This window comes from Xenopus tropicalis, chromosome 3 (assembly GCF_000004195.4).
Source record: "Xenopus tropicalis strain Nigerian chromosome 3, UCB_Xtro_10.0, whole genome shotgun sequence".
NCBI classification, from domain to species: Eukaryota; Metazoa; Chordata; class Amphibia; order Anura; family Pipidae; genus Xenopus; species Xenopus tropicalis.
The window spans coordinates 79616938-79643548 of record NC_030679.2 but is presented as its reverse complement, the minus strand read 5'-3'; the positions used below and the strand labels follow the sequence as shown (position 1 = coordinate 79643548).

General features: G+C 36.2%; 1 protein-coding gene across 1 annotated transcript in view; it reads left to right on the top strand.

Annotated features, from left to right (window-relative positions):
- The window catches only part of cacna2d1 (calcium channel, voltage-dependent, alpha 2/delta subunit 1), a 309871-nt gene that overhangs the window by 157478 nt on the left and 125782 nt on the right, over nt 1-26611 (top strand). Inside the window, 1 exon segment of the mRNA NM_001097269.1 lies at nt 12640-12769. Within this exon segment, the coding sequence (NP_001090738.1) occupies nt 12640-12769 (130 nt within the window).

The following is a 26611-nucleotide window of genomic DNA, read 5'->3' as shown; positions in this document are numbered from 1 at the left end:
ACTTGTAATAGAAGGTAAGACAAGTTAACAGAACAGATCCATCTTTAATGTCTTTTCTCTTCTCTGATCTAAGCAATTTTACCTGGACCTTCAACAGAAAACAGTTTGTCAGTGACACTTTTCAAGCTTGCAATTACGCTGAGAATGTACAGCACCATGGTCCCTTAATTTGTAATTTGTTGTTGGTTGTTTTCCACACGAACACATATAAGGCTGATAAAACAAAACAAAAAAAAAAAAAAAGCAAAATATTTGTGTGCAAAAGTGGAAAATAAAGCTTTTCCTGCACATACTGTAAGCATTTTATACAGATATTCTGATTCCAAAACAAAAACCATTATTAATTAAGCGATGCATACTTTACTTATTATATGCTAATATGTAGCTATCTATATTTAAACTGTGTACGTACTGTATGTCTGTATTTGCTTGTTTGTGCAAGGGCATGACTGTCAACAGAGTAACAGTGGGGTTAAATATTCTGATTGACCTTAGCTTTTGTGGATCCATTTCATAGTAGGTGCCATGTGTCACACTATATTCCTTTTTTTTATTTATCCTTGATAAATAATAGACTATGCGTGGAGCAGACATATTCACTATGTGTGTGGTGCTCTATTTGCTGCTTCTGCTACTTGTAGAAAAATAGTACACACCAAGAATCCAGCAATGTGCAAACATGTATCTTTATTGGATCCAGCAAACATTTCAGGGCCTCCCAAAAGCACTTTGAAGCACATGGCTGGCCTGAAACATTTGCTGGATCTCCAAAATATACAATATAATCTCCAATGTATACAACTGCCTGAAATATTTGGTTGTATTGTATGCATAATGGGTTGTAACTGCAGCTGTACATTATTGTGCTCATAGTAATACTCAAATGACTGTCCAGTTGCCTGCTCATTTTATAGTGCCAGATTAAGCCATTCTTTATATAGATCTGGAATGAGATCCTGGTTTTGTCTGTTGGATAGTACATTAGACAGATTAGGCATATGTTTTGAGTCAAGTGAAAAACCAGAATGGAGAGAGAGCCAGAAAGGTCTTGAATTTAGCTGCAGGATGATGTTGGTACAGGCTCCTTGGCGTATGCCAATAAATCTAAGTAAAGCATAAAAGATTCCCTCTAACGTCACTGTGACTTAAGACACACAATGCTGAATGTTATATTTCTAAAGCTACTCCTGGCCTGAAAAAAAGAAAACTTTTAGTGATGTAATTTACAGAATTTATTGGCTGTATTTATAAGGAAATGCAATAGAAGTCCTAGAAAAACAGATTTACTCATTTCAGTTAGGGATTCATTTCTCTACAAATTATTTCACTGATCTTTATTATACAATGTTTGGCCTTTTCCATTACCACAGGGTATGCTTTCTTTTTCTCATACATCACTAACACATCCCTAGGCTGTTGTTGCATTTTATCTTTGTTCATTTGAATCCACAGAGCCAAAATTAATTAAACATGCCTTTGTGTACATACAATTGCTTATTGGTGTGCTAAACCATTTTGCTTTGAGCATACAATTTTTTAAACAGTTTCCAGCTGAAGTTGGCAACTATTTTTTTAGAATGTGGGCAGCAAATTTTCCTCCAAACTTTTCTTTTGTACCACTAATAATTGCTACCAATATGTGTCTTCAGGACCTGGTCCCTAATGGCAGCTGGTTTAATCTTGCTAATACTTTTGAAGAGGCTCTTGAATGTAGAGTATCATTACTGATAATTGATTTTTTTTATGTCTTGCTGTAGAAATATCCCCTAAGGACTAACAGATTCACAATGTAATAAAGTCTAGCTATTGATGTCACATACTAACCTGGTCTAATTTTTTACTAATTACCTGTGAAATTAGTAACTTAATAATTCACTCCAATAAAGTGACTTAAATTAATTATTCACTGAGTATATCTTCCATGTTTTGCAAATTCCTCTATAAATTCAACATTTGTACACATCCAAAATATACTACTGAACTCTAATACTGTAAGTTGTTTTCATCTAAGTAAATATGTGTTCATTTCATGTAGACAAATCATACGAAAATATATTAAAACTTAGACTGTAAGCTTTACAGGGCAGGGACCTCCTTCCTACTGTCTCCCATACCACATGGCACTTACTTCCTATGTATATATACTTATTTATTGCATTTATAATAACACTTGTCCTCCCTGTGTGTAATTTTGTATATTGTAAGATTGCACAGCACTGTGTACCCTTGTAGTGCTTTATAAATAAAGTTATACATACATACAAATATTAAAACATGTTTACAGTGTCATTAAACTGCATATTTGTTGGATGTCTGTTGTCCATTTTTGATAGAATAATAATATATATGCACTATTATTTAGCATCTAAATGGGCACAAAACACTGTGTTTATGTTAAGTTAACCATTCCCTCAGTAATTGTATCAAAGATAAGTTATCATCGTTGAAATAGGGGAAAAATTAACCAAGAGCTGTTGGCAGGGTTGGTAGCTGGAGCCCATCTTAGCCAGATTCAGAAAGGGGTCTTAGAGATCACTGCTAAAAATATAAATTCTTGTTGGTTTAACTATGCTCTATATTCAAGCAAGTCAAAATTCAAATGGTAGCAGTATCTTGTTTGCAATGCAAAGCTTGGAAAGAGTTAGAGCAAGCCCAACATGCCTCTCAAAGAACACTATTGCCTATATTGTGCAGACTAAATGAACTGCTTCCATGGAATCTAATAGACGCTATGGGCTGAGCCGTGCGTGCCAGATTAATCGTAGAGGAAAAAAGCATATACTGTATTACACTTTATTTCCCTGATAACTACTTTTGAAACAATAACCATATAAAGGGTTAACATACCATATAGAAAGTTTTATGAATGGTGCATAATAGGTCACACATTTTAGGTATCAGGATCTTAATGAAATGGCATAATTACTTTCTAAGCTCTCGCTTTTTAAGCAGTTAATGTACATTCTAAGAGGTGGCATGTTATATGTTTACTGTATCAGATAAATAGCAAGTTGTACATAAATGACAAGTTGAAATATCTACATTCTATCATCTGTTCTGCTTGGTAACATAATTTTATTTTGAATGACAAATTACATTTTTACAGAGAACTTTTTTTTGCTGTGACTTTATCAACGCAAAATACATTGGGTTTTTTCTCTGTGGCTTTTTTTTCTGCTCAAAATACATTGGGGTCTATGGAAATTTTGTTATGTTTTTTTGCAGCAGCGAAAATATTCTCCAAAGGCTAAAGTGGGTGGCAAACCATTGATTTTATTTTTTATTTATATATTTAAGCATTATTATGGTTTAATGAAGTAGGAAATACATTTTGGGGCATATTTATTAAGTTGTGTTCGTTGTAAATCCTGCAAAATTACAAGTCAGGATATTTTTGGTTGTATTCCATTATTTGTTAACTATATTTCATATGGTTTTTCACCAGTGTTATCGTAAAGCTTTTGAGGATTTTACTACATGCTATAGTTCTTTGCATATACATCATTATGCAGTTATATATAGTATTTTCATGAAAACATTTTGTGGCCCAAAGGGGAGCTAATTAATTCAAACGTTTTTTTTTGGGTGGTAACAAGTAATGGGAAATTGTCATTATCCCACAGTTCTCTTCTTTGATCCTCTATTTAATGTTGCTTTAACTTGTTCTGCAGCTTTCCACTTTAAATTCTCAGATGCTCTGTCAGTTAGTGTCTCTGGCTCTTAAATCCCAGCTTTTGTTTGGATGATGAACATGAAGAGATGGCATAAAAATAAAGAATAACTTTAACCCTTTAAGTGCCAAGGGACGTAGATTCTACGTCCCAGGTACCAAGGGACCAAAGTGCCATGGGACGTAGAATCTACGTCCAATGGCACTGTCGGGTTTACAAGCGCTGCGCTCGCTTTTAAAGCAGCGCAGCGCTTGTAAACCCCTCAGATCCCCCTAGGCAACGAGCAATGAAGACATACTTACCGATCCGGGTCCCCCAGCCGCACCGATCGCGTCGCCAGCCAATGACAGCAGTGGACACGCGTTGATGACGTGCCCACTGCTGTCCCTTTAAATAGCGCCGCCTACTGTCGGCTCCCTCACTCCTGCTGCGCACTTGGGACAAGATGGAGCTCCCCTGCTGCCTTCCTGCTGGATTGATCGCCCCTGATCGCCCCTGATCGTCTGCCTGCCTTGGGTAAGCTGAACTACAACTCTCTACCACTGTTTATTTTGCTTATTTCTATCTCAACTGTCTAAAAAAATTTTTTTTTTTTTTTTTTGCATTTTTTCTTCTATCTTTGTCATTATTACACTTTTGTACACATACACACTTATTTACAACTTTCCCAAGCACACACAGACACTTACACACACACTTACACTTACACTTTTTTTTTTTTTTTTTTTTTTTTTTTCTTTCTTTCTTTTCTTTTCTTTCTGTCTTTGCTTTCTTTGGCAGTCTTTTTTTTTACTAAAACTTTATTTCTGATCTTGCTCTATAATTATCTGATTTATTTGGTTGCATTTTAGTGTTTTTTTGGCATTTTCATAATTGATTTCTGTTTTTGAATTATTCTATTGCACTGTAACTTTTTTATTGCTATTTGGTGCTGAATTTGCAGTGACGTTGGTGGATCCAGGGCTCTGACCACCGATTTCATTGCAATTATTGTTCTTCTGTTGGTTTAGGTGGTTTTATTGGATTTTACGGTGTTTTATCTTTGCATTGTTCTTTATTGTGTGTTTAGTGCCCCCAAAAAGGTTGCTTTTGCAGTGACATTGGTGGATCCAGGGCTCTTACCGATTTCATTGCAACTATTGTTCTTTGATTGCTTTTAGTGGTTTTATTCCATTTGATTTCAGTTGTTCTAGAAAGGTCCAGAGGTGCTAAGATTGTTCTGGTAGTTTCTATTGCCAAGGGTTAGGCTGATGCCACACGAGGCGTAGGGCTGATTTTTTCAGCAAGTGGAAAAACGCTTGCCGAAAATTCAGCCCTACGCCTGCTACTTGTTCCTGCACCCGAATGAATGGGATACGCTCGGGTGCAGGCACGTGTAGCCGATATACGCATGAAAACGCGAGACTTTGCATTCTCACGCGTTTTCATGCGTATATCGGCTACATGTGCCTGCACCCGAGCGTATCCCATTCATTCGGGTGCAGGCAAAAAAAAAGGGGTGCATAGAGTGCAGCCCCAATATTATGCATTTTCAGGTTTGGCGGCCATGTACTTATGTGCAACCAGACATAGGTATCGTTTTATTCAGGGGAACTTGCAGATTGATGGTTAGTAAGTTTTTGGTAGTTGCCATGGAGATTTTGGGGAGAAATCTAGGTTTTTTTATCTGGTTTTTCCTTGATTTCTGACCAAAGCGCTGACTTCTGCAAGGGACTGCGGCCACAATTTTCCATGTAGAAAGAGAAGAGTGGCGTCTCTGAATAGCTGAAGGTGTGCACTTTTCGTAAATATATAGATTGTGGGGGTATCTCACAGGTAGGGGGGGTTAACACTGAAAAACTGCAGGTAGTGCACATAGAGCGCAGCCCCCAAAATTTCAACTGAAATTGCCCTTATGCATTGCCCCTGTTTGGGGGCATTTGGTGGCCACGTCTTTATGTGCACCCATACATATGGGGTATCGTTTTATTCAGGGGAACTTGCAAATTGAGGTTTAGTAAGTTTTTGGTAGTTGCCATGGAGATTTTGGGGAGAAATCTAGGTTTTTTATCTGGTTTTTCCTTGATTTCTGACCAAAATCTAGGTTTGTATCTGGTTTTTCCTTGATTTCTGACCAAAGCGCTGACTTCTGCAAGGGACTACGGCCACAATTTTCCATGTAGAAAGAGAAGAGTGGCGTCTCTGAATAGCTGAAGGTGTGCACTTTTCGTAAATATATAGATTGTGGGGGTTATCTCACAGGTAGGGGGGGTTAACACTGAAAAACTGCAGGTAGTGCACATAGAGCGCAGCCCCCAAAATTTCAACTGAAATTGCCCTTATGCATTGCCCCTGTTTGGGGGCATTTGGTGGCCACGTCTTTATGTGCACCCATACATATGGGGTATCGTTTTATTCAGGGGAACTTGCAGATTGATGGTTAGTAAGTTTTTGGTAGTTGCCATGGAGATTTTGGGGAGAAATCTAGGTTTGTATCTGGTTTTTCCTTGATTTCTGACCAAAGCGCTGACTTCTGCAAGGGACTGCGGCCACAATTTTCCATGTAGAAAGAGAAGAGTGGCGTCTCTGAATAGCTGAAGGTGTGCACTTTTCGTAAATATATAGATTGTGGGGGTTATCTCACAGGTAGGGGGGGTTAACACTGAAAAACTGCAGGTAGTGCACATAGAGCGCAGCCCCCAAAATTTCAACTGAAATTGCCCTTATGCATTGCCCCTGTTTGGGGGCATTTGGTGGCCACGTCTTTATGTGCACCCATACATATGGGGTATCGTTTTATTCAGGGGAACTTGCAAATTGAGGTTTAGTAAGTTTTTGGTAGTTGCCATGGAGATTTTGGGGAGAAATCTAGGTTTGTATCTGGTTTTTCCTTGATTTCTGACCAAAGCGCTAACTTCTGCAAGGGACTGCGGCCACAATTTTCCATGTAGAAAGAGGAGAGTGGCGTCTTTGAATAGCTGAAGGTGTGCACTTTTCAGAAATATATAGTTTGCGGGGGTTATTTCACAGGTATGGGGGTGTTTAGACTAAATAACTGCAGATAGAGCACAGCCCCCCCTTATGCATTGCCCCTGTTTGGGGGCATTTGGTGGCCACGTCTTTATGTGCACCCATACATATGGGGTATCGTTTTATTCAGGGGAACTTGCAAATTGAGGTTTAGTAAGTTTTTGGTAGTTGCCATGGAGATTTTGGGGAGAAATCTAGGTTTTTATCTGGTTTTTCCTTGATTTCTGACCAAAATCTAGGGTTGTATCTGGTTTTTCCTTGATTTCTGACCAAAGCGCTGACTTCTGCAAGGGACTGCGGCCACAATTTTCCATGTAGAAAGAGAAGAGTGGCGTCTCTGAATAGCTGAAGGTGTGCACTTTTCGTAAATATATAGATTGTGGGGGTTATCTCACAGGTAGGGGGGGTTAACACTGAAAAACTGCAGGTAGTGCACATAGAGCGCAGCCCCCAAAATTTCAACTGAAATTGCCCTTATGCATTGCCCCTGTTTGGGGGCATTTGGTGGCCACGTCTTTATGTGCACCCATACATATGGGGTATCGTTTTATTCAGGGGAACTTGCAGATTGATGGTTAGTAAGTTTTTGGTAGTTGCCATGGAGATTTTGGGGAGAAATCTAGGTTTGTATCTGGTTTTTCCTTGATTTCTGACCAAAGCGCTAACTTCTGCAAGGGACTGCGGCCACAATTTTCCATGTAGAAAGAGGAGAGTGGCGTCTCTGAATAGCTGAAGGTGTGCACTTTTCAGAAATATATAGTTTGCGGGGGTTATCTCACAGGTATGGGGGTGTTTAGACTAAATAACTGCAGATAGAGCACAGCCCCCCCTTATGCATTGCCCCTGTTTGGGGGCATTTGGTGGCCACGTCTTTATGTGCACCCATACATATGGGGTATCGTTTTATTCAGGGGAACTTGCAAATTGAGGTTTAGTAAGTTTTTGGTAGTTGCCATGGAGATTTTGGGGAGAAATCTAGGTTTTTATCTGGTTTTTCCTTGATTTCTGACCAAAATCTAGGGTTGTATCTGGTTTTTCCTTGATTTCTGACCAAAGCGCTGACTTCTGCAAGGGACTGCGGCCACAATTTTCCATGTAGAAAGAGAAGAGTGGTGTCTCTGAATAGCTGAAGGTGTGCACTTTTCGTAAATATATAGATTGTGGGGGTATCTCACAGGTAGGGGGGGTTATCACTGAAAAACTGCAGGTAGTGCACATAGAGCGCAGCCCCCAAAATTTCAACTGAAATTCCCCTTATGCATTGCCCCTGTTTTGGGGCATTTGGTGGCCACGTCTTTATGTGCACCCATACATATGGGGTATCGTTTTATTCAGGGGAACTTGCAGATTGATGGTTAGTAAGTTTTTGGTAGTTGCCATGGAGATTTTGGGGAGAAATCTAGGTTTGTATCTAGTTTTTCCTTGATTTCTGACCAAAGCGCTAACTTCTGCAAGGGACTGCGGCCACAATTTTCCATGTAGAAAGAGAAGAGTGGTGTCTCTGAATAGCTGAAGGTGTGCACTTTTCGTAAATATATAGATTGTGGGGGTTATCTCACAGGTAGGGGGGGTTAACACTGAAAAACTGCAGGTAGTGCACATAGAGCGCAGCCCCCAAAATTTCAACTGAAATTGCTTTTATGCATTGCCCCTGTTTTGGGGCATTTGGTGGCCACGTCTTTATGTGCACCCATACATATGGGGTATCGTTTTATTCAGGGGAACTTGCAAATTGAGGTTTAGTAAGTTTTTGGTAGTTGCCATGGAGATTTTGGGGAGAAATCTAGGTTTTTATCTGGTTTTTCCTTGATTTCTGACCAAAATCTAGGGTTGTATCTGGTTTTTCCTTGATTTCTGACCAAAGCGCTGACTTCTGCAAGGGACTGCGGCCACAATTTTCCATGTAGAAAGAGAAGAGTGGTGTCTCTGAATAGCTGAAGGTGTGCACTTTTCGTAAATATATAGATTGTGGGGGTATCTCACAGGTAGGGGGGGTTATCACTGAAAAACTGCAGGTAGTGCACATAGAGCGCAGCCCCCAAAATTTCAACTGAAATTCCCCTTATGCATTGCCCCTGTTTTGGGGCATTTGGTGGCCACGTCTTTATGTGCACCCATACATATGGGGTATCGTTTTATTCAGGGGAACTTGCAGATTGATGGTTAGTAAGTTTTTGGTAGTTGCCATGGAGATTTTGGGGAGAAATCTAGGTTTGTATCTAGTTTTTCCTTGATTTCTGACCAAAGCGCTAACTTCTGCAAGGGACTGCGGCCACAATTTTCCATGTAGAAAGAGAAGAGTGGTGTCTCTGAATAGCTGAAGGTGTGCACTTTTCGTAAATATATAGATTGTGGGGGTTATCTCACAGGTAGGGGGGGTTAACACTGAAAAACTGCAGGTAGTGCACATAGAGCGCAGCCCCCAAAATTTCAACTGAAATTGCTTTTATGCATTGCCCCTGTTTTGGGGCATTTGGTGGCCACGTCTTTATGTGCACCCATACATATGGGGTATCGTTTTATTCAGGGGAACTTGCAAATTGAGGTTTAGTAAGTTTTTGGTAGTTGCCATGGAGATTTTGGGGAGAAATCTAGGTTTTTATCTGGTTTTTCCTTGATTTCTGACCAAAATCTAGGGTTGTATCTGGTTTTTCCTTGATTTCTGACCAAAGCGCTGACTTCTGCAAGGGACTGCGGCCACAATTTTCCATGTAGAAAGAGAAGAGTGGTGTCTCTGAATAGCTGAAGGTGTGCACTTTTCGTAAATATATAGATTGTGGGGGTATCTCACAGGTAGGGGGGGTTATCACTGAAAAACTGCAGGTAGTGCACATAGAGCGCAGCCCCCAAAATTTCAACTGAAATTCCCCTTATGCATTGCCCCTGTTTTGGGGCATTTGGTGGCCACGTCTTTATGTGCACCCATACATATGGGGTATCGTTTTATTCAGGGGAACTTGCAGATTGATGGTTAGTAAGTTTTTGGTAGTTGCCATGGAGATTTTGGGGAGAAATCTAGGTTTGTATCTAGTTTTTCCTTGATTTCTGACCAAAGCGCTAACTTCTGCAAGGGACTGCGGCCACAATTTTCCATGTAGAAAGAGAAGAGTGGTGTCTCTGAATAGCTGAAGGTGTGCACATTTCGTAAATATATAGATTGTGGGGGTTATCTCACAGGTAGGGGGGGTTAACACTGAAAAACTGCAGGTAGTGCACATAGAGCGCAGCCCCCAAAATTTCAACTGAAATTGCCCTTATGCATTGCCCCTGTTTTGGGGCATTTGGTGGCCACGTCTTTATGTGCACCCATACATATGGGGTATCGTTTTATTCAGGGGAACTTGCAGATTGATGGTTAGTAAGTTTTTGGTAGTTGCCATGGAGATTTTGGGGAGAAATCTAGGTTTTTTATCTGGTTTTTCCTTGATTTCTGACCAAAGCGCTGACTTCTGCAAGGGACTGCGGCCACAATTTTCCATGTAGAAAGAGAAGAGTGGTGTCTCTGAATAGCTGAAGGTGTGCACTTTTCAGAAATATATAGTTTGTGGGGGTTATTTCACAGGTAGGGGGGGTTAACACTGAAAAACTGCAGGTAGTGCACATAGAGCGCAGCCCCTAAAATTTCAACTGAAATTGCCCTCATGCATTGCCCCTGTTTGGGGGCATTTGGTGGCCACGTCTTTATGTGCACCCATACATATGGGGTATCGTTTTATTCAGGGGAACTTGCAGATTGATGGTTAGTAAGTTTTTGGTAGTTGCCATGGAGATTTTGGGGAGAAATCTAGGTTTGTATCTGGTTTTTCCTTGATTTCTGACCAAAGCGCTAACTTCTGCAAGGGACTGCGGCCACAATTTTCCATGTAGAAAGAGGAGAGTGGCGTCTCTGAATAGCTGAAGGTGTGCACTTTTCAGAAATATATAGTTTGTGGGGGTTATTTCACAGGTAGGGGGGGTTAACACTGAAAAACTGCAGGAAGTGCACATAGAGCGCAGCCCCCACATTTTTAGCTGTAATTGCCCTTGTGCATTGCCCCTGCTTTGGAGTGTTTGGTGCCCATGTCTTTATGTGCACCCATACATATGGGGCATCATTTTATTCAGGAGAAGTTTGTCTTTCAAATATGCCTTTGCTAGAAAATTTTTATGAGATTTTTTTTTGTCAAATCCACATTTGATCATGCGTCCAAGTTTACGTTTTAGAAAAAAAAAAAAAATGTCATAAAAAGTTCCAAATTTCACAATGCACTGACAAAAGGTATTTGGCTTTTGAGTGAAAACTACATTGCACCTAGAAACCTGAAGGTCTGTAGTTTCTAAAGATACCAAACATGAGGGGATATTTTAGATTTACATATAAGTTATGCTGCATTAACTGTTACAAGCGCTTTTCTGCTTTGTTCTGGTGTGATATTGTACTAAGTATTGCCTTAGTTTGGGGGTTACTTCTGGACAGGAACTGTGGGGTACCACCACATATTTGGTATCGTTGGAATTGGGAGTATCAGGGCTTTTACAAACAATAAAAAAAAGTGAGTAAAATTAACTTTTCTATGGAAAAAAACCTCAAAATATACAGAAATTTTTCATAATTTTATTTTTTTTTTACATATTTCACCCAAAATACACATCATATCTCCAGAAAAGTTATAAAATTTGGTATGTATGTCGAAGCCCAATTAGTGACGAAAAAAACGATATATAATTTCCCTAGTTTCGTGGAGGTTTTCCTACCAAAAAACATTGTTAAAGTGAATGAGTACAAAATGCTTAAAAAACGTCTGGCACTGGGGGGAACCGAAATGACGAATTCGGCTGGCACTTAAAGGGTTAAAAGTAGAACTTTCTTTGCAGTAGCATTATTATGTGGGGTTACTTCTTATCAGCAGGGACTGGCATCTTGTAAAAAAAGACAGACAAATAACTAGTGATGAATAATTAAAAACTGTAAGAATGGGACAATAATCACAATAAGACCAAATTTACATTGGAGTGGCTCAAGAACAGAAAGGTGACTAAACTACAATGGGCCAGAGCCCTAATACCATTCCAGTTGAGTATGTGTGGCACTATAGAAAAACTATATAGGTGCATATTATTATTATTATTATTAACATTTATTTATGAAGCGCCAACATATTCCGCAGCGCTGTACAATAAATGGGTTTCATACACTGGATATACAGAGTAACATATAAAGCAATCAATAACGGATCCAAGAGGTGAAGAGAGCCCTCCCCAAAAGAGCTTACAATCTACATAATTCTCAAATGATTCATACTTAAATACTAAAGGGAAAGGGAGTTCAGTTTTCTTCTGTATGTGAAAGTAAATCTTCTTTTCTGTAGATAGAAAATGAATGTTTCAACCTACTTCCAGTGGGAGTTTACTATTCCATTATTGATTGAATTTCATTTCCCACTTGTAGAGTGAAATTGGTTGCACTAGGATTTTAATTGTCTTTACCTTTGCAGAAGATTACTTATTTCAATCCAGGCTTACCTTAAGAAAGTATAAGCCAGTTCTCCAAAAATGTAGTAATCAGGCCGCTTGCTCAGTGAAGCAAATCATTGGTGGATAAAGGGTTTTACCAAATAGTACTATGAATTTTAATCATTATCTGTGTCTCCTGTCATATAGCAAACACTTTGCTTCTCATGAAACAGAATTTCAGTCTTAACCAAGCAATGTATTTCTAGATTTAATTTAAAATTAAATAAAAAAACAATAGGAGCATTGTTACGTGCGGTGGCTTAAAATACTACCTCTCTTCAATGTTTTTATTTGCTTTACAACTTTGTACTTTTTTTTAGTTTGAGTGGTACACAAAGCAAATAATGTTTGAAACAGAATAATATTTAAACCAGTTATTGACAACCCTCACTGTACATAAAAATAACATTCTTTTAACCAATTAATTTGTGATTTAGTTCATCAACACATCATTTGTTTTATTTAGCCAGAGAAGAATGACAGTGACAGTGCAAGTCAAAAAATAAAGCCAGTCCTTCAAGATGACCCTGTGTTTCGGCGACAGACATCTTACCAGCATTCCGCTGTTCATATTCCCACGGATATTTATGAGGGCTGTAAGTTATTTTTTATCCTATTACAAATCATGATTAATAAAACTATTGCATTTGTTTCTGAGTAGGTTGCCATGTTGCTTTAGTTTGTGGACATTTGCTGCTGCATTATACTTATTAATGGCTCAGAATAACTAAATGATCAAATACAGAACTTTTGAACAGTTTTTAGACACATTAGACACATTAGCTTAAGGGTGTGTAAGTGAGTTAGAGATCCAGATGTCTTCTAATACTAGCAAACATGCAGTGCAGAATAAATCATAGTGAAGCCTGGAATCATAGACAATATAGTGACAGCAATAGTGATGAGCGAAAATTTGCTTCAACGAAAATTAATGAAAACGATGTAAAATCCGCGAAATGCATTTGTTGCGCAACTTTTTTTTTTTTTTTTCGACCGTGCCCATTTTGATGTGGCCGCACCCATTTTGAGGTGACCATGCCCATTTTGACATGTCCACACCTATTTTGATGCAACAGTGCCTAATTTGACACAACCATTCCTATTTTACTTTTTTTTGCCACGCGCTGATTTTTTTCACAGTGAATTTTCAGCGAAGTTTTTCGAAACAATTTGCCAATGGTGAAATGTGGAAATTTGCTGTAAATCTATGCCTGGTGAAAAGGTTTGCTCATCCCTAGTTAGCACTATGGCACTTATATGCCAACTCTGTAGGTGTGGATGGCACTTCAGGGTATAGGTTAATGTCACATTGCACATTTACTTTGCCATCAAAGATTGCAAATAAATACGAGTCCAAACCTCCCATAATAGCTGTAAATGGCTTAAATGGCATATGCCTAGCACACAGATTTTGAGTGTTTTAAGCCATAATTCTTTGCACTTTTTTCCACTTTTATTTTTTTTCCTCTAGAAATTTATGTAAACAAAATTGATGTGATAAGTTTGACATAAATAAGATGATTATATTATTGCAAAACACCTCTGATTGGGTTATTTTAACTACTTGTGTTCTCTGCCTCTTGATTTTTTCTTAGTTATTTATTTGTCCTTGACCATAAGATTGTAATTCACCTTTGGTAGTATGTATTTGTGTGCACAGTTCTCTTATGTTTTTATATATATATATATATATATATTATATATAAACTCAACGCTTTCCAAACTGAATTTTCTTGACAGCAGATGGTCTGGGTTTTATAGTAGTATATCTAATTTATTTTGAAATATCCCATTCTCTAGAACAAACTGGCTGGTTAGTGTCTTGGCACTTACATTATCATTAATGTCAGGATAAAACTCTTACAGTGACTTCTCATAAGAATTTAATGAGTCCTTCTTATTCCTTTTTAACTCCTTGACTTCTGATGATGACTGAGAACTGTCATGTTTCTCGTTATTTAACATTACTATTTAGAATCTTGCCAACAGAAATATTCTTAAGGAATTTGCTTTTTATGTAATTTTTTCAAGTTTCCTTTATGATTTGTTTTTTTAGTGCTGAAATGTTATCTATTAATAGGCTTAGTAAAACCACAAGTAAATTGTTTTTGCTAATTTTATATTGTTTTTAAAAGGCACTGTGCTTGAACTGAGTTGCAGTTCAAAAAACTTAATTAGAAATAGTGGTGTTTAAAAGTAAAATTCCTTTAGATGAGTAATTTAACGTTTATCTGCAATACATTTCATTGGTGAGCTAAAATGATTTGCTATAAGTGCACAGGATTTCTATAACTTATGAACATCAAATCAAAATGCTATCATTTTTATATTCCTGCTGCTGTACTAAAATATACTACACATTTTATTTGTAAATAGCCTTTTTGTGAGATGCATTGCTATAGGAGACAATATTTATATCTCAGAGAGAAGCAGAACACTTTACTGGATTCAATAAATACTGTATGGTTTATTAACACATTAACACTAGATCATTTTAAGTACTTCTAGTCAACCTTGACTGGTTTCCAGAATAAAAAGGGTTTTAAAACACTTCTTTAAGATTATAATGTATTTACTGTCACTGGGTTTCTTTATTATTTTAATTATTGATCTTTGACATTGAAAAAAATTGAAGTATTTTCAATCAAATTTTATGTTTCTTAAATGCTAAAACAAAAATGCTTTCAGTTCTAACTTTTCTTTAAATATAGGGTTGAATCTGATTAAATTTAGTAAGACACATAAGTAGATACACCTCAGCTGACGTCAGTGAGATTTATCGCTCAATCCCCTTGCTGTTTTTGAAACCAGTTTATTAGTAAATCTTGCTAGCATTGTTTCTATGTCAACACATCCCCACAAATTCCCATTTACTTATTTCTTTATGTGCTTTTTTTTTTAAATGCAATTTTTTTAAATACAATTTTTATGTAGGGTGGTCATAATGAGGTAAATTCTATTAGTTAATTGCATTTGGAATTTTTTTTCACAAGATTAAAAAAGAAAAATGAGGAGAAGATACCACCTCTTTTCTTGTTAATGCCTTAATTATTTCACCCATAACACCCTGCCATCTATTTACCTGATCGTAAAATAAAAGTACAAGTACATTTATATTTAAAAAAAAAAAAAAGATATTAAAAATAAAACAAGTTAGAATTGACTGTACATAACAACTGAGAAGATTGAAATCATAGACAAAAAATTGTAGTATAGTAGCTGCTGGACAAAGGAGAGTAAATTCCTCATCACTTAAGTGTTTTTCCATTGTAATAATACTGTTAAGTAAATAGTCTAAATAAACAAATCATGACATGGATAATTGCATTTTTTAGCAAGAGCATTTAAATGCAAAACATTTTCCAGGACAATAAGGGTTACCAGATCATCTAAAGTACTGCTTGTTGCATTATGTGTGTATAGGTGGGGTAGAGTATGGCACACACAGGCAGCATAGGGCAGGCAGAGTATGGCACGCACAGGCAGGGTAGGGAAGGCAGAGTATGGCACACACAGGCAATGTAGGGCAGGCAGAGTATAGCACACACAGGCAGCATAGGACAGGCAGAGTATGGCACACAGGCAGCATAGGACAGGCAGAGTATGGCACAAACAGTGTGTGCCATACTCTGCCTGCCCTATGCTGCCTGTGTGTGCCATACTCTGCCTGCGGGAGGTGAACCTGGCAGGGGTTTGTTCTGGGAGTTTGTTAGCAGTTGGAAATGGCCATTAAATGGTCCCTAAGGTGTGTAATTATGTACTGGGGGTTGCTGTGCTATCCACAGGGGAGGAGGAGGTATATGGATTTAAGGGTGTGTCTTAATATGACACAATATAATTAAAATGGGTGTGGTTTAAAAGGGGGGAGTGGTCAAAACTGGCTTCCATTAGCGGCCCTCCACCATGTATGCTAGAGAAATTCCGGCCCTCGGCACCGCAGAAGTTGGACTGCACTGCCTTAGAGGGAAGGACAATGGATCTGCACTATAAGGTTAATGATACATGAGGAGAATAGTTGCCCTACGATTAATCTTCGTAGTGGTGGTGATTAATCTCTTCTGAATGTTTTCAGCTTTGGCTTTCCAAAGTCTCCTGAAGTTGCCTTGCAAGGAAACTTTGGAAAGCCGAAGAGAAGCAAATGTTTTTCTGTGGGTGATTCACATTACCACTGGTAGAAAAGCATTCAGAGGAGATTTGTCGCCACCACTATAAGAGATTAATTGTGGGGCGACTAATCTCCTTAATTGCCAATGGGCAATTGGAACACTGGATCAACATTGTACAATATTGGTAGTATATTTTCTCATTTTCCAAACAGACATCCAACCTTTCATTAAATTACTGAATGTATCTGGTTCATGGAAAGAACTACAGATTTTTAAACTAACCCGTTGCCACCTTAATAACAATTGTCCATTGTCAAAGGGATCCCCTTGTGTACTTTTCAGTACAATTGCATCTGATTCACATTGCGGTACAAGAGCAACTGCATCAATTTTGCTGCATTGGCTCCTGGCAACCACAATGACACTAGCATTATGCAAAAACATGGTGATTGCATCCAGCATTGCATTTTACACACTGTTGTGCAGTTAGTAAATGATCCCTATGTGTTGCCTAACAACAGTTAACAAACCAAATATATCAAACATGAAACTGTGATTGATCTGAGGCTTTAGGGCTCTGATTTTTTTTTTTTTAGATGTTTTGCTTCCAAGCCCCATTATGCTATTCTACATTTGCTCAGAGTTCATATTAAATAATAAAAATGTTATAGGTATTTTAAAACATAATAGTATACTAAATGTATACAAGACAGAATGGCTAATTATGTAATAGTAAACCATTGCTAGCCTTCAGATGGGGCCTACATTTCCATTGCTTTGGTCGCTGATAATTGAATTCTAAAATATTTCTTTGGAAACCTATGGAAAAAAGACCACCTCTAGTCTAAGATACGACAAAATTGTATATAAACTGGCTGTAAAATAGTGATGGGTGAATCTGTCCCATTTCCCTGAAAAATTCATGAAACTGCAGAAAAATTTGCTGAATGGCGAAAAATTTGCAAAATGTGTTTGTCATAGCTACTGCTGTTTTTATGTTTTTTTTCCATTCCCATTTTCTGCAGCTAATTTTTGGGCTAAAAAATCTGCCAATTTGTATATGGTAAATAATTAAAAGAAAATTATGCTTTCAGAATAAATACTTAATAAACAGTTAATATCATATTAAGTAGTCTATTAAACTAATGTATGTTAGTAAATATTTCCCTTTTTCATATTTTCCCATGAACCACCATTTAGTGATGGGCTGTGTGCTTCCTCAGAGATCCCCTTACCAGAAATAATGCAGCTCTAACTGTAACAGGAAGAAGTGTTTGAGTTAAAGACAGAACTTAGTCCATTCATTGGCTAATGTAACCTTACATGTTTGAGTGCCATTGAATTGTGTGTGCACCGTGAATCATATGATCCCAAGGGGCAGCCCTTAGTACATAAATGTTCAATATTATATTTAGGATTACCCAATGGCACAGACTACTAAAATGTTGATTTTTATAAAAATGGTTTATTTAGATGAAGCAGGGTTTTACATATGAATTGGTTTATGCAATATATTTTAATAGAGACCTACATTGTTTGGGGTATAGTTTCTGCTTTAAAGAAGACTTTATTCTATTTATACTATTCTATAAATAGTATTGGTTCAGTACTGATATCTCCATCTGCTATACATGTACCCCATTGATTGCAGTTGGTAAAAGGGTGGGTGTGGCTATGTGTTCCAGATGTACAGATGGAGTCACAGCGAATCATGTTAGGCCAAAAATAATAGATATCCACTACAAATGAGCTAAAAGAAATACAAGTAGCTTGCCTTAATGAAATTATTAGCATGTCTTTCTCTAGCACCAACTGGTCTAAGCAAATTCTTCTGCAATGCTATTAATATTATTAAAGAGTTATAAGCATACATTCTAGCTTGGTAAAAGATTTTACAGTTTGTATTCATCCCTATATTTATACTGTTGATCAATGTCTACTCGCTCACAGAGCAACAAATGTTAATTTCCCTACAAAAAATATACATGTAACAATTTTTGCTTAATAAAATCTTGATAACAGCATTTTGTTGAAATGTATGGGAGAAATTCACATAGGTATATTTAAAGAAAATCACGTAGCTATTAAAGCAGACCAAAGCATTTAATACAAAATGTAAACTTGCATTACATTGTTACTGGGGTTTGAAAGCTTTCTGTTATTTCCACATTACATGTGCATGCACCTACTGTTTTAATTTGTTTTTTTGACAATTGTTGAAATTATCTTTTCATTCATGCATGAACTATCTAGAAAGTATCTTGTGTACACAAATAGTTTTAAGTAATTAGTTAGAAGCATATTCATTATCTGGCTTCTTTACTTATATTTTTCCCTAATTAATAAATATTAGCTTAATCTCCTGATCTTAATTTCCGGTGCAAATCCAGATTGGATTATAAAAACATTTTTTGTTTTAATGAGAAAATAATGTGGTTATTATCAGACAAGATATAACATGAATATGTTATGCATATGATTCCACTAAGCGTGAAGTATTTATTTTATTGACTGTAGATTTGTCAACATTCTGGTTTTAGAGTTTTATAAAACCATGAAAAAACTTATTTCCACTAAAATCACAGATGTCTAGTTATTTATTAAAAGATCCAAATATAAAAAGCAGAAATTAATTAAAATGAGGAACAAAAACAAAAAGAACGTGAAAACCTAAAGTTTTTTTTTTTTAAGAATATACTTACCAAGGGAAAAAATTCAGTGTCTAAACCCATGAATTAAATAAAGATTGTCCTAGGACAATTTAACTAGGACAGCTCCCATTGTGATTTTTGTGATTTTTTTTCGGCGTCTTTACGATTTTTGCGTAAAAACGCGAGTTTTTCGGCGTCTTTACGATTTTTGCGTAAAAACGCGAGTTTTTCGGCGTCTTTACGAAAGTTGCACAAAGTCGCGATTTTTTCGTAGCGTTAAAACTTGCGCGAAACGTTGCGCCTTTTAAGTTTTAACGCTACGAAAAAGCCGCGAATTTGCACGCAAGTGTTAACACTACGAAAAAATCGCGACTTTGCGCAACTTTCGTAAAGACGCCGAAAAACTCGCGTTTTTACGCAAAAATCGTAAAGACGCCAGGCATGGATTTACAGCAAAAAAAGATAACATTCAAACTGCAGTGGAAATCCACCAGGACTGTGTTTATTCAACTAAATTCTGGTGAAGGATCAGAAACATCCAAATCAGACATGATGGTGATCACAGATTTCAAAAGCAGAATTAAAGCCAATAAAGATGAAAACTATAAAAGTACTTTTCAACTTTGTCAAGTGTGTTTGGCTAGCTGAGGGTGATGTATATAACATGTGACGGACCACTCAATGACTGAAGCAAAGAAGATAATGAAATCTTGAATTAGAATAGCTCTCCAACTTGGCTGACAGAACAGCTCAAAGCAAATTAAAAAAGTCAAACTGGGAATGACAGTCAGGAAATTATACAGTGATCTGGAATTGTTCAAGACAAACCAGATATTGAAGTCTGTCAGTTTATTATATACAGAATAGATATCCTCACTTCTCCTCCTAATGAAAAAGTATCTACATTTAACTGAATGTAATATGACCAATTACCCTGTTCATGAGATTAAATTATCTTCATGCAAAGAGGATAAGGGGAGATCACATAAATGTGATGTGATATAAAAATGTAAATATATTTATCTATACTTTATGCAAATTGTTTATTTTGTGGTAACATGAAATGCTGTGGTGTTTTTAGCCACAGAAATACAGTTTAACAGTCCTAACTGCGGACATTGCTATAATTATTTTGTAATTGCTAAGCAGAGGCAGAACTGAAGTGTATTTGACATTCCACCCTTTAAATTTCCTTAATCATAGGGGTTATGGAATAAAAGGCACTAAGTTTTCACATGAGCAGTAACCGATAGCAACCAATCAGCAGATAGCATTTATTGGTGACTTTTTTAATAGCGAACATCTTATTGTTGCTATGGATTACTGCTCCTGGCAAACTTAGTGCATGTTATTTACATATAAGGGATAATATTTTGCCTTAAGGCTTAATACTACAGAAGAAATTTATTAAAAAACAGTGATGTTTTTTAATAAATTTAATAAAATAGTAATGTCCTACTTAAGAACTACTAAAACCAAGAGTATCTGTACACATCATTTTTGGTTTTGTTCAACCCATTATTTTAATTTAAATTATGAGACTGATACAGCACGCCAAATGTGGCAATGCAGAGAGCTTTTAACATCCTTTTAATGTCAAATGTTATATGCCATGTAACTATAATTGTTTGAGAATGACATTAGCACACTTTAAAGTGCACATATGATTTGATATGGTTTAATTACAGAAATGGGCTTACTTATCAATTTTCGAGTTATGAATTTGAGAGTGTTTTTCTAATTCAAATAAACTCACATTTCCAATGCTTGCTTATTTATTGATAAGGAAAACTTGAATAAAAAATAGCTTGACTTTGCCTAGGAGTACTCCCATTGACTTGTACATAAATTTGCAAATTTTTAGATGACAAAGTTTTACATTAGAGTTTTTGGATTTTTTTCCTTAATATATATCAGACATTAGGGTTTTTAAACCATAAATTAAATTTTGCAGGTTTTTGCGCAAAAATCATGAAAAAAAATTAAAATTCTTACATGGATAAATCACCCCCTATGTGTTGATGGTAAATAACATGCAATCATGGATGTGATTATTTTTTCATGACCACCTGTAGGAGGACCAGCATACAGTATTCAAGAAATAGTCACAATCATGTTTTCTCAGTTAATCTTTAATTAAATCACATTGTTCTATTCATTTCAATGAGGCTGAAAAAAATCTTGAATGTTTCAATAAACTGGGAACAAAAAAGTTGGTTGAAGACAACGCCCACTGAGTTCTATATTTCAAAAGAACATACAAGTAGCTGTTGCTTTTTAGTCATGCAAGAGCATTCTTACAGCAGCTGCTATTTTGTCCCATTACACACCTCCCATGTACACATATATATAGGTATAGGAGTATAGAATCTATTATTTGGAATGTTTGGGCCCTGGGGTTTTCTAAATAAGGGATCTTTCTGTGATATGTATACTGTATAAACATTAAATAAGCCCAATGGGATTGTTTTGCACCAGTAGTGACCATTTTATATTACAGACAAAAAGGAAATCTTTTTAGATTAGAACTATTTGCTTATAGTAGAGTCTATATGAGATTGCCTTCCCATAATTCAAAGCTTTTCGAATAACAAGTTTCTAGATCCAATAATTTAATTTCTGTACCTGGAACATAGCAGTTTTTGGAATATAGATTGGTTTTATATTGTTTGTACTTGCTGAAACCAAAGTTCTCATAATTTTGTGATCCAGATGCCCTTTCAGGCATGTACACATCAAATAACCCAGGTGCATATGTCAAAGATCAACTTTTGTTTCAGATGAGAAGACAGAAAACAGTGTGTATAAGTTGTCTTTTGGATATGTTCATATTATATTTTAGACAAAGGGCTTTAAAGCCTGACTGCTTTGTTTGCTTACTGTCAGCTTTATTTCAGGTGATGTTGAGTTATGTTGTACAGTGAGTACTTCACATGGGATGAAGTTGAAATAAGTCGACAGTTTCTGAGCTGAGTGATTTGCTATTTTTTCTTTGTTGGTTTGGACGCTGTATGCATAAATCAGTACCTTTTTGTATAGCTTCACTTGTCAGTAGCACATAGAAAAGGGTTTTATAGAAGGGTTAATGTTTTGTGTTATTATTTATTAGTTTACCAATTTGCTGTGACACTGCAGCTCAGACAATAATTGCTAACAATAAAAAAATGTTGATCAGGGTAGATGAGGAAAATAACCAGCCTGGGAAAAGATATTTTGTTATTTCATAAATATACCCTAAATAATTTACAGATGCTAAATACTCAGGATTGATAGAAAATACACATCAATAAAACCATGACATCTGCTTAAAAAACAATTAAAACAATTTAGCAGCTAAAAATCAGTGCTGTAATCACAAATCCAAAAAAAATATCCTTCTACTCGACATTTACACTTTAGCTATTTTTAGCTGTTCTGGATTGTTTTATACTGTGTGATGAAAGTTTAAAAAATTAGGGGTTCATTTAAAAAGAGATCTATGGAACCCTTCTGGTTGATAAGGGAACACATTACAAGCATTTGCATCTGAAAGAGACAGTGTGATTGATGATATAATTAATACAGCCTCTCCTATTCATAAGTCTAATATATTTTAGCAGCCCCAATAGCTGACCTAGTAAAAATTTGGAATTCTCTTCTCTTCAGTGATAATAATGTTTTGGTATGGAATAACTTTTCTGGGGAAAAGTCTGTTTCTAGGAACCGTGTACACAGAGAAATCTGCATGAGCCTCCTATCAGTTGCTGAATTACTTATTTCTTTATCAAAGTTTTCTTGCTCTACTCAATAGATGTCCTACATGAGAAAATCCATTTTTTTTTAAAGATACTACTGAGTACTGATGGTTTCTAAGAGTTGGAGGGCCTCATGACATCTCTAAATTAATATGAATATGCTAACGAGTGTTAGCATAGTGTTTTCCACTATAACAAAATGTAATTGCTTTGCAGCTTGGCAATATGTCTGGCTCAGATCCACAACCTTCAACTTGTAAAGAAATGGGTCTGGACTAATACCATAGGATGTCTGATCCTATTGTCTTTTCCTGCAGTGCCCAGATGTCGGAATGTATCAGAAAATATGCATAGTTGCATAAAGGGGTGACCTAGCAACATGTGACAGGGCTATAGAGTTATTACCTATGAGTAATCAGGACAAAGGAGGTACCTCTGCTTTTTTTTTTTTTTAGTGATGCAATCAGTGCAGTGCCCTTAAAGGGGGCCTGCCACCCTAAAAAATTCCAAATTCTTTTCTATTGTGTTTGTCAAACAAAATAAACTTTACTTACACTATAAAGATCATACAGATATAAATCTTGTTTACTGCAGTCTTGGAATTACACAATTACAGCAAGCAGTCAGGCACTATTTGGTGGGAACTGTAATTAATCACCCCAATATCTAGTTTATGTGCCAGAATGGGGGAACTGATGCCCCTGATCATGCACTGGCTACACAATTTGATGGTGAAGAAAAGTGAGAAAGTGAGCTGAACAGAAAGTAAAGATAATTTTTTGCCCCACCTCTATGCCTAAAGGCATAGGGGCAGCGATTGCACAGCTGTGATTTTTAAATGCATTTATAATGGGTATGGATGTGTTAACAAAAAATGAATTTGGTTTTCATGTTTAAATTCCAAAGGACTTTTATTATACAGATTTTTAAGTCTGGGTGACAGGTCCCTTTTAAGGTTTTTTTTTTTCTGTTAAGAAAGTGGTAGAATATCTGCAGCTTCTTTATGCTTACTATAAAAAATATCTTTGGCCTGATGGGGATTGTGCAGCTTTCAGAGCGTAGAATCTTACTATAGTATGAAATTACTTATACTTCTTAATCCTCTTCTTCAGTTATTGTTTTGCACCAGAGCAAACTATGGTAAAATGTTTTCATTTTCAATTGTTTGTGTCCCATTTAACAATAACTAACTTTTTTATTTATAGGAAATAATAATAGTAAATATATTAACTAGGCAGTTGGATTTTCTTTCATGGTTCAAGATTTCTTGAGCCAAAAAAACTCAAATTATGTTTCAAAAACTTGAAGGTCTGGAATTTATTAAGTGCAAAAAACGCAAAAAAAATGGCATCTAAAAGCTTGCAAATTTCTATAGAAGTCAATAGGAGTTGTCCTAGGCAAAGTCAAGCCATATTTGCAAACTCAAATGTTTCGAGTTTTTCGAATTTGTAAACTGGAAAAATTTGAGATATTTAAGTTGTTTATTCAAGTGAGTTTTCCTTGTTAATAAATAATAGAGCATTTGATATGTGAATTTATTTGATTTAGAAAAATGAACTCAAATTCACAAGCTTGAAAATTGATAAATAAGCCCACAGACAATGTATGTATGCTCTCTTGGGGTGGGTGATTTTTTTCATTCTGTGCAAAGATCTCTGAGAATCCAAAAACCACTATTGCTTTTTGTTAGTAGACTTGTTACAAAGTTTTGAAAACTTAACACAAGTTGGGAATTGCTTGCCAAGAATACATACCTATTGAACTATACTTGTCACTTTAAAATTGATTTGGAATTGTATTTGCTACCATCACATAACTTCCATTCATAATTCAATAAGGGAAGTCTTAACAAGAGTATTGTCATGGAATTGCTATTTTGTGAGAGAGGAAGCCAAATCAAGAACAGATGAGCAGGCAAATAAAAATCCCATTTCTTTATTACTACAGCAAACACGTAAAGGTTTGGAAATGTCAGCACTGTCAAGAGCTATATGGCTAACAGACTTTCTAATGGGAGCAAAAAGGCAATAGCAGATGCAGCTAATATAAAATTCAACCATTTTAGGTGGCTTTCTGCTGCCTGCATGACATTTTTATAAAGGCCAAAATACTTTCATTAGCTTCATTTTTTTTCTAGTTTTGCATTAATGTGGAACTACAGGTTCTGTACAAATTATGAAATAATGTATAAAAAATGTAGTATTGTGTATGTATTTGTCATGTAAACTTTGACCTGAGATTCTCTATTAGTTCTTTGTGAATCTTTGTGTAGTCAACAAGCAAGTGTCACCTTTCTGCTTTATACTATTGGGTCAATGGAATGCCTTTTTTTATCCACCAACAATTTGTTTTTTTTTTGGCACTGCAATGTAATAAATGCACTAAGGCATAGTCTTCAACACTGTGATGTGGATTCCCAGGGTCGATGGGAGTCCAGCCTAAAGCTATATTAGGTGTGACATAACATATGATTATGTATTGTATGGCAAAAAAAAAAAAAAATCATTGATATTGTATACTTTCTAGATTTTCATTGCTGTTTAGTATGGCTAATATATAAATAGTGATGAGTGAATTTGTCCCTGTCTGTCTGGTGAAAGATTCGCATAATAGCGAGTTTGCTTTTTGACACACGTCATTTTTTTAACGCACGCAACAACTTTTTGTTAGCGTGCTGCAAATTTTGTCACCCGTTTTGTGAAACAATCCGCCAATGGCAAAACATGGAAATTCGCCATCACTTTTGACCATCACTTTTGGCCATCACTTTTGGCCATCACTATACTGTATATAAAAAATTAGATAGATTTAAGCTAAATACTTGTCTCCATAAAGTTGTATTCTAATGTGGGAATCTGTTATCCATCAAGTTCAACCCTGCAGTGTGATCCATCAGGAAACATTCATTCCAAATCAGTACACTCAGGGGCATATTTATTATGCTGTGTAAAACTAATTGGAGTAAAAAGCTGTGTAAAATAAATGGAAAAGATCGCCGTCTGAACGCCGGATAATACGCCGTTATTTTCCATAAGTTCCGGTGGAAGAAAAAAACGCGTAAAAAAATTACGCAAATTTTATGCCGGTTTTACACCGTTTTTACACGGCGAAGCCTGGCGATGTGTGGCAAATTTTTTCGCCGTTTTTTACACAGCATAATAAATATGCCCCTCAGTACATGGACACGAGTTTTGGTTAACAGAAGTTGAGTTGAATATTATTTATGGCTCACAAATGGGCACATTCACCTACATATTTCAATTTACTTTCTGTGCTTTTTTACATCTGATCCCATCATAAAAGCAGAAGCAGTTGCAGACTATAAGCTATCAATTTATTTCCATATTCCAATACATTGTTAATAGGTGTAATAGCTCAATACAAATATAAGCAATAAGATATAATAATATGTGATTTTTGTATAAATAATAAACTGACCCAACAGACAGTATGGGCCCTATTTGTAAAGCTTCAATGCTTTTAAAGGCATTTTATTGCCTTGAGAAAATTGTCTGATAGCAGATTGTTAATGATTTCTTCTCTGATTTAATTTTCCTGTAAGAAAGGGTGTAATAATACGTGAATAAAATTGATGTCACAGTTATAAAGAATAAGAATTGGTCTAAGTCAGCAAATTTGAATATATTGTTGATCACCAGACCCCCCCTATTATACATAAAAACAATCCCATGGCTGTCAAGATACCTCACAATGCAAGTGGCCTCTTATTTAATTCAAATTAGAATACAAACTCTTAACTAAAGCGAGCTTCCTGATTTTTGTGTTATTCTTGTGTATCTAGGTGAAACTCTGAGATGCAGACAGCTTAACACAGCAGCTCATACAATGAACATTATATCAGTCTACATATGAATGGCTTCAAATGCATTGTTAACTTTGATGTATAAAATTTGTGTATAAAATACAGTAAACATGAATGTGTCCTA